Source organism: Callospermophilus lateralis, chromosome 11, assembly GCF_048772815.1.
Source record: "Callospermophilus lateralis isolate mCalLat2 chromosome 11, mCalLat2.hap1, whole genome shotgun sequence".
In the NCBI taxonomy this organism is placed as follows: domain Eukaryota; kingdom Metazoa; phylum Chordata; class Mammalia; order Rodentia; family Sciuridae; genus Callospermophilus; species Callospermophilus lateralis.
In genome coordinates, this window is record NC_135315.1 from 45802407 (window position 1) to 45816054 (window position 13648).

At 39.0% G+C, this 13648-nt stretch overlaps 1 protein-coding gene across 3 annotated transcripts in view; it reads left to right on the forward strand.

Moving 5' to 3' along the window:
• Pafah1b1 (platelet activating factor acetylhydrolase 1b regulatory subunit 1) overlaps positions 1 to 9874 on the forward strand; it is a 78174-nt gene extending 68300 nt beyond the window's left edge. For all 3 annotated transcript variants that reach the window (XM_076870506.1, XM_076870507.1, XM_076870508.1), the window contains exons 9-11: positions 2062 to 2163; positions 4868 to 5024; positions 5971 to 9874. In XM_076870506.1, coding sequence (XP_076726621.1) covers positions 2062 to 2163; positions 4868 to 5024; positions 5971 to 6044 — 333 coding nt within the window. In that variant the 3' untranslated portion in view covers positions 6045 to 9874. The remainder of the gene's footprint in view (positions 1 to 2061; positions 2164 to 4867; positions 5025 to 5970) is intronic.
• Positions 9875 to 13648: the final 3774 nt, after the last annotated feature.

A 13648-nucleotide genomic window follows, 5' to 3' on the forward strand; every position in this document is an offset into this window, starting at 1 on the left:
AAAAAAAATTCAGTACTGAGGATCAAATCTAGGGCCCTATATATGCTAATAAGCAAGTACTCTACCACCATGCTACTTCCCCAGCCCTGTGTATTTTTTTAATTAATTTAATTTTTTTAAATATAGTTTTTTAGTTGTAGTTAGACATATTTATCTTTTTTTTTTTAAGTAATTTATTTATTTATTTAGTTTTCGGCAGACACAACATCTTTGTTTGTATGTGGTGCTGAGGATCGAACCCAGCGCCTCGCATGTGCTAGGCGAGCGCTCTACTGCTGAGCCCCAGCCCCAGCCCCAGCCCCAGCCTCAGCCTCCCCTACATATTTGCATTAGATGAAGACTTCATATGGAAGCCTCTGCTACTCTTGATCATTAAAAATTCTTGCTGAGTCTGGAATTCTGTTATATATATAAATGATTTCGGTCTTTATGATTAATACTTTAAAAGTAAGTTGCAGGGGCTGGGACTGTAGCTCAGCAGCAGAGTGCTTGCTTGCCTAGCATGTGTGAGGCACTTGGTTCAATCCTTAGCATTCTTTCCATGAAAGATTGCAAAACTTTTGCAAAAATTAAAAAAAAAAATAAGTTGCAGATGTTATTTCTATGAATAGGTTATATGGGTTAAAAATCCCTTTCTTTCTTTTTTGTGGTACTAGGGATTGAACCTAGGGGCACTCTTGAAATGTGCTACATTTTCATCCTTATCTATCTATCTATCTATGAATAATTGCGGGTGGGTCTTACTAAGTTGCGAAGGCAGATCTCAAACTTGCCATCTTCCTTACCCTCCCAAGTAGCTGGGATTATAAGTACCACCATGCCTGGCTCACATTCTTTTAGTGGCATTCCTCTCATGAATTTTTATTTAAAAAAATTCAAGCAGTAAATGCACACTGTATCTTTATTTATTTTTATGTGTTGCTGAGGATCAAACCCAGTGCCTCACATGTGTAAGGCAAGAATTCTACAGCCTCAGCCCTCCTCTCATGGATTTTTATAACTACATCCTAATAAAGGAGGAAAGCTCCCCTGAAATCCCAGGTGTTTTTCTAAATGAAGCTTCTGTGATCACTATTTGGCTACCCAGTTGCTTGCTTGCTTGCTTAATGATTGATTGATGGGGATTGAACTCAGGGGCACCACTGAGCCACATCCCCAGCCCTATTTTGTATTTTATTTAGAGACAAGGTCTCACTGAGTTGCTTAGGGCCTTGCTTTTGCTGAGGTTGGCTTTGAACTCTCAATCAGCTGCCGGGATTACAGGAGTGTGCCACTGCTCCCTGCCTGTTGCATTAAATTCTTTATTCTGCCCTCTGGTGGTGTTACTTATTACATGTCATGAATTTTTATCTTGGCTGTTCTTTATATTAAGAAAATGAATAGTTTAAAAAATAGTCTAAAAATTATAGCAGTACTGGGAATTGAATCCCCAGGGCCCTGCACATACCCTTTATCCCTATTACAGAAGTCTGAAGCAGTAAATTTGTCATCTGTTAGTGTTATCTGGGTCCTTTCTATATAGCCTAGCTATAGTGTCTAAAGACTTGTGTATATCAATAGGTAAAAATAAATTGCTGCTAGCTGTGGTGGCACACACTTGTAATCCTGGCTACTTGGGAGGTGGAGATAGGAGGACTGCAAGTTCAATGACACCTGGGCAATTTAGCACTACTCTGTCAAAATAAAAGTGACAGGGAATATAGCTCAGTAGTCAAAAGCACTTCCATAGCATGTGTGAGGCCCAGAGTTTAATCCCCAGTACTGCAAAAGAAAAAAAGAAAAGAGTAAAAAAATTGCATTTTGGGGCTGGGGATGTGGCTCAAGCGGTAGCACGCTCACCTGGCATGCGTGCAGCCCGGGTTCGATCCTCAGCACCACATACAAAACAAAACAAAGATGTTGTGTCTGCCAAAAACTAAAAAATAAATATTAAAAAATTCTCTCTTTAAAAATAAAATTGCATTTTTATAGAATTAGAAAAAAAGAATTATTATGGATGCCATTTAAAGTTCTTATTTAGCTTCATTCATGAGAAAATTAATTTTTACATATTTTCTATAGACTAAGAAAAGTGGCAAGCCTGGGCCATTCTTGCTGTCTGGATCCAGAGACAAAACTATTAAGATGTGGGACGTCAGTACTGGCATGTGCCTTATGACCCTTGTAAGTTTGTATAATCTCATTGCTTCTTTGGTCTTATCACTGTGTTTGTAATTAGATGCTTTTTGATATCTTAGTAAATAATCTAAAATAAGCCCCAAATATTCTGGGCTTTAAAAAGTAACTTCTTTATAAAGATTCCATTGTTATAGTGGCATGAAAGTTATTTTTATAGAGTGTTATATTTAAAAATCTACAAAGGTATTCAGTGCTGGCAGGGTGTGTGTGTGTTGGGAGGAGTCCTAGATCACTGTATCTTTAAAAATTGTGTATTATTTCCCATGGAGGAGAAGAAAGTTCTGCAGATGTAATCAGTTCTGATGTTTGTTCATGACTGTTTCATTCTTTATATGAATTCTTTTAACATTGTCTCTTTCTTGATATGATCTAGTTTATTTGGCTTATTTTTACCATTTTGAAATTAATTGTTTTAGCTTTATGATTTGGAAATACTTCATTTTAGGAACACTGGGATTTCCACATGAGAATATATAAATGGTAATAAGGGATTATGAATATTTTGGGTTGCATAAGGGAATTCTGAAAGATTCTGTGGGTATAATTTGTTAGCAGTTTTTATAACTTGCCATCATGTTTGTTTAGATTCTTCAGTTGCTGACCATACGTTAAAGTGACTGTCTCTGTAGAATGATAGACACATGGAAGCATTGACAAGAGTGGATTTAAAAAAATTGATGAGGTGGTACACACATGTAATCCTAGCAGTTTAGGAGGCTGAGACAGGAAGATCACAAGTTCAAGGCCAGCCTTAGCAATTTAGTGAGACCCTGTCTCAAAATAAATTTTTTTAAAGGGGCCACCTTAAAAATTGATTGACCACCCCTGAGTTCCATCCCCAATACCACCACCACCAAAAAAAAGGAGGGGATTAAAAAAATAAAAAATTAAACCCATAGTATTGTGAGCTGTGTTCACTTATACCATGTTGCTGTTAGAAAAGTAGATCTGCATTTATAATTAGGAAGAATGCTCTGTCATCTGTAATAGCCAGGACAGCATGAATTTCCATAGGAGGCTTCTGGATCCTTTTCAGGTCCTGATACTTTTTTCCTGCTTTATTTTCATATGGCCACAAGAAATGTGATTTGGCTTTTTGTAGAGGCTATTTTTTTTTCTTTTGATATTGAGGATTGGACCCAGGGGCACTTTATCACTAAGCTATATCCCCAGCCCTTTTCATTTTTATTTTGAAATAAGGTCTCACTCAGTTGCTTGAGGCTCACTAATTTGCTGAGGCTGTCCTTGCACTCACGATCCTCCTACCTTGGCCTCCTGAGTTTCTGGAATTACAGGTGTGTGCCACCATGCCTGGCCTTATAGAGGCTTTTACAACTCTAGTGATTGGTAATTTTTTTATAGGTCAGGATAATAGAGTATTTTAAACAAGGGCAAGTAAGGAAGAGTAAATCAAGACAAAACACCTATTACTTTACTGTCTTTAAAAAAAAAAAAAAGTTCTTTTTTACCCTTTATATGAAAGCAGTGTAATCATTGCCATTGTGGAAAAATGTAGAAATAAACAGAAAAGCTAAAACAAGAAAATAAAAATCACCTTCAGATCAGTTTTACCATACTTGATAATGCCTTCCAAGTGTATTTTTCTAGACTTGCTGTCCAGTGTAACTTTCCACAGTGAAATTCTATATGTGCATTTACAAAGAGTTTTACAGGCACCCCCCGCCCCCACTGCAAAATTAGTCACATATAAGAAATTTAACATTGGTAACACTGCATAGTCAAATTTTCTTTAGTTATCCCAACAATGTCCCTTATAACTTTTTTTTAATACCTGAGATCGAGTCTAGGATCACACATTGCATTTTCTGGTCCTGTCCTGTTAATTTTGGTTTCCTTTAATCTAGAATTCCGAAACTTATTCCCCCCCACACCCCCTTTTTTGGTCTTTTATGGTGTTCACATTTTTTGGTGTATATAATATTGTGGGTTTTTTCTTTTAACATTTTTTAAAAGTTTTATGATTTTTTTGTTTGTTTTTGGATATAGAGTTTCCAGTGAAGGGTGAATAGCTCAGTAATAGAGTGCTTACCTTGCATGCATGAGGCCCTGTTTTTAATCCCTAGCACAACCAAAACAAAAAGAATATTTAATACAATTCATCTTATTTTTTTTTCATGCTGGGGTTTGATACTAGGGCCTTGTGCATGCTAATAAACACATGATCCACCACTGAGCTGTCCTCAGCCTCTACATTCTTTTTGCAGGGATAGGGGGAGGTCTGAAGGGCATTTAACCTCTGAACCGCATCCCCAGACTTTTCTTTTTTTGGAGACATGGCCTTGCTAAGTTGCTGAGGCTGGCTTTGAACTTGTGATCCTCTTTCCTCAGCCTCCGAAGCCACTGGGATTACAGGTGTGTGCCATTGTGCCCAGCAACCTCTGTGTTCCTAATGTAGGTTTATGCTGTTCATGTTGGTTCATTCATGATGCCCACATAGCCATTTTTTTAAAAAGATTTGTATTAATTTGCTCCAGTATTTCCAGTGTAAAGATTTTTATTGATTTGCCCTGTTGAGATAGTAAGCATTTTCATGGTGAGAACATTTAATGGTCAGTCTCATTTTTTGGGAATACTGGTATACATAGTTTCACTGTAATAATGTATTAGTCATAGATGCTGCTTAAAACAATTTACCCTTTTACTAGTCAAATACCTTTTTGTCTTTAAGGTGGGTCATGATAACTGGGTACGTGGAGTTCTGTTCCATTCTGGGGGGAAATTTATTTTGAGTTGTGCTGATGACAAGACCCTACGTGTATGGGATTACAAGAACAAAAGATGCATGAAGACCCTCAATGCGCATGAACACTTTGTTACCTCTTTGGGTATGTACAGTTGTGAAGTTTCTATTAAATTTTGGAGTGCCCCATGTAGCAAAGTTTTATGTAACTTTGTGGACTTTTCCAGGTAAGATGACCACAGTGCTTTCAGGGCCGAATAGAATAAACAGATAAAACTGTGGAGTCCTATCGTTGCTTTAAATTCCTCTTTTCATCATTAGCCTTATAATAAAGAAATTACTTTCTTCATCATAGAGGATTTATTTTTGAAAATAGAATTGTGAAAAGAATACTTACTGAAAATTAACACTCCTAAAGGTTAATTTTTCTCTACTACTAGTTTGTAAACTACTCAAAAGAAGGCTTTCTCTGGCAGGTGGTACTGTGTACTAGGAACTCAGGGAATTATCATCTGAACTCAAATCTGGAATTTAAAATAGTGAATACAGTAAGTTATTATACACTGGAATGTGGTAAACCTAATGGTGAACATAAAGCCTTTGTAAAATAGGGCCATTGACTACCTCACAGTAATATTTGAGGGATTAAACATGAACATAAAGCATTAGTTCTAAGCCTGGAACATCATATTCAATAATAAATGGATATGGTAGAACTGTCTTTATAAATAAGATTTGAACCCCATTTTGGATTAGGCCAATGCGTTTTCACTGAAGTATTAATATAGAATTTAACCATTGAGGGGCTGGGGTTGTGGCTCAGTGGTAGAGCACTTGCCTAGCATGTGTGAGATACTGGGTTTGATTCTCAGCACCACATATAAATAAAATAAAGATACATTGTCAACTAAAAATACATTTAAAAAAAAGAATTTAATCATTGAGTCTCCTCCCTAACTCAGTTGGTATGCTTGGTGTCTTCTAGGAGTGTAGATTTGTATGTACGGAGAAACATGAATATTCTTGGCACTTGGATTTGCTTATTTGTGTCCTGATCTGATTTGAAAGCAAGCCTTTTCTTTTTCTTCCAGATTTCCACAAGACGGCACCCTATGTGGTTACTGGCAGTGTAGATCAAACAGTAAAGGTGTGGGAGTGCCGTTGATTGAGTCTCACTTGGCCCCTCCTCCCTTTTTTCCTCTGGATGCACTCTGATGATACCATGGTTACCCCATTGAGCTCTGTTTAAATAAATATTGTCCTTTCATGTAAATTATTCTGGATGTAGATTGAGCTTATTAAATGTTACACACAAAGTATTCATGCATGGTGAATCCAAATTGTATACTGTAAATTTACATACGTTGTCTAGAAGTACCATAGGGTTTAAAAACCTGGGCTGGCATTGGTCACACCAGGCCTATGAAGGCAGAAGTTTAATAAATTGAACTAGGGCACTAAACTGAATAGTTGACAGTGTCGTTTTATGTTGGATTATTAATTCCTGTTTTTCTTTCTGCTATCTGTTGGTGCCTGACTTGATGGCCTCATTTGGGGAAAAGTGGTGGTTATTAGGGCTTTTCTGAAATGTGTATCTATGTAACATCACTTAAGTGTGCTTAATAAATCTTTAAGGATGTTAGATAACAAAATCTTCTGAACCATCTATGTAATTAATGGGGATTACACATTGGAATTTTTGTCATGACCCATTTGCCAAATCAATAGGATATGTTTGTTTTGGCAGCCTATCAAGCAAAGGCTAGTGGTATATTTATGTAAGAAAATGATTGTAAATCTTGAGTAAGAAAAATCTCAGCAGCTAATAGCAAGTCATTTCTTTCATTTGGGTCTTCTTTGTAAACAGGTTAAAAAACACTCATATTCTAAGCTTCTATTTTCCACACTAGACATACTTCTAGTTGTATTCTCCATACTATTAGACTGTATAGTGATGTGATTTCCAAGTAGAATTTAATCTTCCCATTGAGTGTCATGATACAAATCACTTTGTTTTTGATGTTTTTTAGGGATGTGCAATGTGCATTACATAATGATAGAAATATTGAAAAGGTTATGTTTGCCCATATTAAAGGAGTGAGAGAAATAACAGCAGTTTGTTTTTCAACATGAATTAACAATTTGAATTGTTTCACTTGCAAGTTAAAAAAAATTGACAGGGTTTAATGGAGTGTCCATAAAATTGTACTGTTTTTTTCACCTTTTGTTTATATATAAATGTTTTGTAAGTATATGGGCCTATCAAGTGGGTAAGTCTGTATATCTATATGGCACACATAGAACCTCCATGTTTTAGAAGTGCTAAAAGTTTCAACTAGAATAAATCTTGGAATACCACAACCATGCTTTAGAACAAATTCTTTTTGATCCCAATGCTTCTGAAAACTGGTTCTTTGGAAATTTTTCCCAGCTAAAGGAAAATCACTTCCTTTATTTCCCCCCTTAATGTGGCCATTCAGCATTTTACACATCCCTGATATATTGTATATTTTGATCCAAAGTTATTACTAAGTAGGTTTAAGAATTTTTATCTATGACTTGGAACACCACTCCATTGTCAATTATTAATAAAGAATTCCATTGCTTAGCTAAACAACAGTTTTCTTTCTTTTTTTTAAATGAGAGTCATTTGAAAAGTTAATAGAAGCAATGAAATAATGACAGTTTAACCAAGATTTATTTTTTCTGAATTACATTTTATTCAATTTGTGTAATATAGGATGTTTTTCAAATGTCCCTTTTAGCATTTAATGGAAATTTGGTTCCTAAAAATTTCAAGACAAAGGGTGAGAGTTAATGTCCTGTAGATACACACACAGAATAGGCCATATATATTAACTTTAAGCAGCTTAATGTCTAGCGTGTGTCTTTTGTTTGTTTACTTCTTTGTTTTCAATAATTCCTGAGAAATGTCTCTGGAAGGGAAAGTGTTTTGAGAACTAATAGCTATTTTTAAGGACAAAAATTACATCTTTAGTCAATTCCTTAAATATAATAGGTTAACTTTCAGGACAATATTGCCTCATAACCCTGCTTACATTGAGAAATCTTTTCTTTCCCTTGGCTGTTCTGACTAGATTTTTCTACAGATGCTATGGAAATTATCTTTGTTCTCATTTGCTGCTATTTCCTGTCTTATTTCAAGAAATATAAATACATAGAAATGGTGCATCTTAACATTTGTTTGTACATGTATAAATGTCCTGTATTAATTCATTTTTAGCATGTAGCAACATGAATTGTTTAAGGGTAAGCCACAACATCTAGAAATCACTCACAGATATTGATAAAAGAAATATGGTACTGATGTAGAGGAAACAAAGCTGCTGTTCGCTGGGTTTCTTCCCCTGCAGCATACAGTGACTGTCGTTGACAAAGGAGGAGAAACAATTACTCTATAAACAAAGTTATCCTTACTTGGGAGATTGCCACAGCCTGCTGCTTAGTTGAGTTACCAGACATCGTCCATTTAAGAAGCAGCGAACATTGAATCTCAGGGATGGTCCACAACTGGATCCAAATGTAACAAGCCCCGTTTAAATCATGAAGGGGGTGGGGGAGGGCAATCCATCCACAATCTGGAATCAGATTTGCAGAGGTTCCCTGCACTGTTGTTTGACACTGCCCTGTCGATGCCCTTTCTTACTCTGTGTTCTGTTTTCTCTGTCTGCTGTCTAACCCTGTGCCTTGCCTGGGATAAGGACAATGATGAGGTTACTGGTTTGGATTGTAAGTAGAGGACTATTAATTGGTTTAGAGGTTCACTGCTGCTTTGTCACTTTCTCAAATTGGCCACTTATTTAAGAAATAAAAAGCTAGTAGAATTGCATCCTCAGATGATTATTGACTGTCTGTGTGTGTGTGCGATTGTGTATGTGTGAAAACAGACATTCCAGTGCCACCCTAATATAACGTGCCCAAGAAATTCTGGCTGCACTCTTGCAAGTGCAAGCCACAAAAACTGGTTTAGACATCACTTGAAGAATAGTTGCTTTTTGACATGGCATCTTGCACTTTAGGAGACTAAGACCGTCCTGTTTTGTCTGTATGGTGTGACCAATGGTGTGCCCAGAGCACTATCTGAAATCACTAGTGTTAGCAAGTCGTCCTGGGCTGTGGAGCGTGCTATAATCCTTTGGAAGCTTTGGCTCTAGATTCACCAAGCCCAGTCTCCTTACTGTCAGTGCCCTGCTTTCCTGTTTGCCTCTTTCTGTTTCTGTGTGAACTTCCAGGTAATATCACTCATCAAATAATTTCTTTTCTTTCTTTTTTTTTAATTTAAAGAAAAACTATTTAAAAATAGAGGACACATTTTTGTTTGTTGACAGTGGTGGCTTGATAATCCTTAAGCAACTGAAATTGAAAGTGTTTGAAGGAAAAGGCACTTAAAATGGTTACTTTTTCTGTCCAGCTGTATATAAATCCAATGTGTTGATTAATCTAGGTGATGCAAAGAATCTCCTGGTAGAGAAGTGATATGTACAAAATTGGTGGAAAAAGGTTTTGTTTTGTTTCCAGTGGGGTTGGGGGGAGGGCAAGCTGGATTTACAAGTCACAACTGGACTGAACTGAACTAGCCTTTTTATCTTTCCACTATATCATGTAAGTAGCTGCTTTCCTGTCCTGCCCATCCTTCAGGCATCCCTAAAGTTCACTCTGAAGATGTTAGAAATAAATACGAAATCTTCGAGTTATAATCTGATCCTGACACTGACATGAAGGCAAGCATTGATTTCATATGAACATTGTAGAGGTGGTAATTGGAGAAAACAGTTCCCCAGATTGTAAGAGTTAACTGAAGATATTGACACAATTAAAAAAAAAATCAGTAAAGGAATGTATATAATATTGCTCTTGTGTTTTACAGTAAGATTTGTTGCTCTCAGACTGTGTAAAACAAAATTTATTCATGTTTTCTGCATATTAAAAATCTTATTGTACCAATTGGTAAACTATTAAATGCCTATAAAACTAGATCTGATTTTTTTTTTTTTTTTTTTGGTGGGGGTGAGTTCTGGGGCAAGAATTCAGTCAATAGGAAGTGGGACCAGTCATAGAACAAAGTCTAAGTTGGCCCTGGGCAGCAAGCAGTTGACAGAAGGCTCTTCTTTATAGCATCCAGCCATGGCTTTGATGCTATCCTTCCCTCTATTTGGAGGAAGCAGCTCCACAGTAGAGGTCTGGTCTGGTGAGTGTGCACAGAGCTGACTGTGTTGGGTAGCTATAGCCCCATCCTCCCCTCTAGCTGTACATTCCCTGACTACAGCTTGGCCAGAGAGCTGAAGCCAAGAGCTAAAGCAGTGAGGACTATACAACCCCCTCTACAAAGACTCAATTCTAGAGATAGTGACCCTCTCTTACCCTGGATTCTTGAAGATCCTTAATATTGAAAGTTTGCCTAAAATGTACCAAAATAAGAATCTTTACCCCTAGAAGCCCCACCATTTTCTGTGCTGTGTCCTGCCTTATCCCCAGGCTGTTGTGCTGGTGCCTGTATCCCCAAGGGTGGCCGTGAAGTCTACAGCATTATTTCACATACAAAGAGATTTTAAATGAGGTGGTGGCTCTTCTTACAACTCAGCTGTTTTCCTGCCTCCTATTGGAAGTAGCCTCCCCTACTGGAAGCTGGATCCTAAGCAACAACATAATTTGCCTTAGTTGGAGCGTCCTACCTTTTGCAGGGCTCTTTTCTCACCCTAGGATGAGAACCTGACTACTTTGCTAAGGTGTAGAGTTGTAGCCTTAATATCTATTAATCACTGTCCTGAAATGGGAAACATTCAAAGCCTATGGTGCATCATACACATTGTGCCTTCTCCCAGGATTCATGACCATCTCTGTTGCTTGATGGTGAGGAACAGGAAAGTGGAAGATGGTGAGAAATTGTGCTACATTCTGGGTGTTGCTGCTCTCCCTGCTTAGTTTGGAGGAAACTGTAGCTGACAGTTTTCAACCACTGATCTACCAAAATCATCTGGAACAGCTATTCTGGAGCCAATAGTATAAACCTCTCCTGGGAGTTCATTAGAAATGCAAATTCTAGGGCCCCAACACACACTGGCACCTTCCACGCCCCCCCCCCCTCCCCCAAGGAATTGAGGGCACACTACCAGTGAGCTACATCCCAGCCCTTTTCATTGAGACACTTGTACAGTTTCTGGGGCTAGCCTCCAACTTGTGATCCTCCTGCCTCAGCCTTCTGAGTTACTGGGATTACAGGTGTCCATCACTGAGTCTAGCACATTTTTGAAAGTATGATTTCTATTTTATTTTTTTTCCCAGAGAATAGTTTTTCTTCAGTAAAGACCCAGCTCCTTCCACATTGGTGGAAGCTGTGGAGCAGCACCACAAGTCTAAATCAGGGTGGGGGATCCAGTCCTGATTGCCATTCTGTGGATGGCACAGTTCATGCAGTAAATCAACTTCATACACAGCTTGGGAAGCAATGAAGATAGCTGCAGCCTCTGTGATCTGAATAATGAATTTCTTGGTGGCCTTGTCCTTGGGCACATACTGCGCAGTTTGTGCAGCAAATAGGCTGCACATGGCCATGGCCCTTTTTGACACTAATATTCCTTATTTGCTTTGTCATTTTGGAAGCAAGGACAGGAGAGCCTGGGAACGTTTCAGCATGCCTCCAAATAATTCTGATGCTCAAGAACCATTGACCTAAATGATTCAACTTCTCACCAAAGAAATTTGGGCAAAAGTTGCTGGTCCCTGAGCCCCAGCCCCTAGTGGGGTTTTAACTAATATTTCTTTTCTCCTTTTCACCTTCCTTTAAAATTTCTTTTAGTTGTAGATGGATACACTTTTTTTATTTTTATATACATATGTATATATTTAGTTGTAGATGGACATAATGCCTTTGGTTTTGTTTTTATGTGGTGCCAGGGATTGAACTCATTGCCTCATGCATACCAGGCAAGTAGTCCTACCACTGAGCCACAACTGAAGCCTTCATCCTCACTTTTGACACAGGGAGTTCATCACTTTGGCCCTCTCACTGAAAGTGGAGGTGGAGGGACTAAGGCGGGAATGACAACCGATGGCATTACAAATGCCTACTAGGGACAAACACTTCGTACACACGCCCCCTGCTGGTAAGTTTTAGTGACAGGAAAACCAAGGCTTGCATAAGAGACTCACACACCAAAAGTATTACAGCGAATTAAGGTGTGAACCGGAACTTGAATTGCACTAGCTTTTCCCCTTAACCTAGTTGGGCTGTGTAATGCACCTTATGAACTAGTAAATGTGAGGAGGACTCTCTGAGACTTTTAACCCCCCGCCCCCCACAGTACTGGGGACTGAACTCCGGTATTTTATCGCTGAGCCACATCCCCAGCCTTTTGAGATAGGGTCTCAAAATAAAAACTAAAAAGTGCTGGGGAGGGAGGCTGGGGCTGAGCGGTAGGGCACACAGTTTGCACATGTGAGGCGCTGGGGTTCGATCCTCAGTACCATGTAAAAATAAATACATAAAATAAAGGTATTGTGTCCAACTACAACCAAAAGAAAAAAAGTGCTAGGGATGTGGTTCCGGGTAGACTGTCCTTGGGTTCGATTCCCAGTACTAGGGAAGAAAAAAGAAAAGAAACCTGCCAATTAAAAGGGAAAAGAAAGGATGATTGCGCACCTCCAGTCTGTTTCTTACAGAACAGCCTCTTGTTATCTGGGTTGACAAAACATATCTGACAGCACTAAGACGCTTAAGGGACCAACCAGGAAAAATGGGCCTCTCAGGTGACTAGCAGCCACAATGGTAATTAAATCCAAGCCAGTCTCTGCTTTCCATGATGCCCCATTTCCACAAGCACTGTGAGATGTGACCTTTGTTCACTGGCAGAGGGGCAGAGGGAAGTATGTTTGGAACACAACCATTAAGAAATCATTGGTGGGGAACATGTAACAGGCTTAAAGGGCTAAAGCACTGATGGCTATCCTTAGATGCCACTTTAAGCCTCAGGTCAGGGCTGTCTCCCCAAGTTTGCTCAGGAAAACTAAGACATCAGGTTTGGAAACAACTTTCTTCTCAGGATGTCCAATACACTAAGGACTCTCCAAGCACTCAAAAAGGCATTCAAGGGCGGTGGTGTAGCTCAGCGGTAGGGCACTTGCCTAACTTAAGCCCTGTGTTGAGCCGCAGTACCACAACCAAGCAAAAATACATTCAGTCCCACAAGTCCCCCTAGTTGGGCTCTTCTTCCCATTTCATGTTGCACTCCACGAGCTTGCTCTAAAACCTACACTGAGGGACAGGAGTGGAGCTCAGTGGTAGAGCACTTGCCTAGCAAGGCCCTGGGTTCAATCCTCAGAACTGCAAAAACAAAGGTTGCTGTCTTTTGCTGGTCACACCTGTAATCCCAGAGACTTGGGAAGCTGAGGCAGGAGGATTGCAAGTTTGAGGCCAGCCTTAGCAACTGTCTCAAAAAAAAAAAAAGGGCAAAGGATGTAGCAGGGGGTGAGTGCCCCTAGATTCAATTGTGAGTGCCCCCCCAAAACAACGGAAGGCCTAGAAGTTGACTGTGGACACTCCTCCATTCTAGCACTATAGACTAGGGAGTACTGCTCAATCTTCCTGCTGCAAGTGAAGGGATAAGGGCAGGTGCCCAGCCAGTAAGATTTTTTATGACCTAATAAGTTCAACCTGTCCAGGTCCTAGGCCTCTCTTAGTAGCCATCCCCCACTCAGGTTTTGTTCCTATCTTTTTTCTTGTCACCTGAGCAACAAACTCATGGGTAAGCC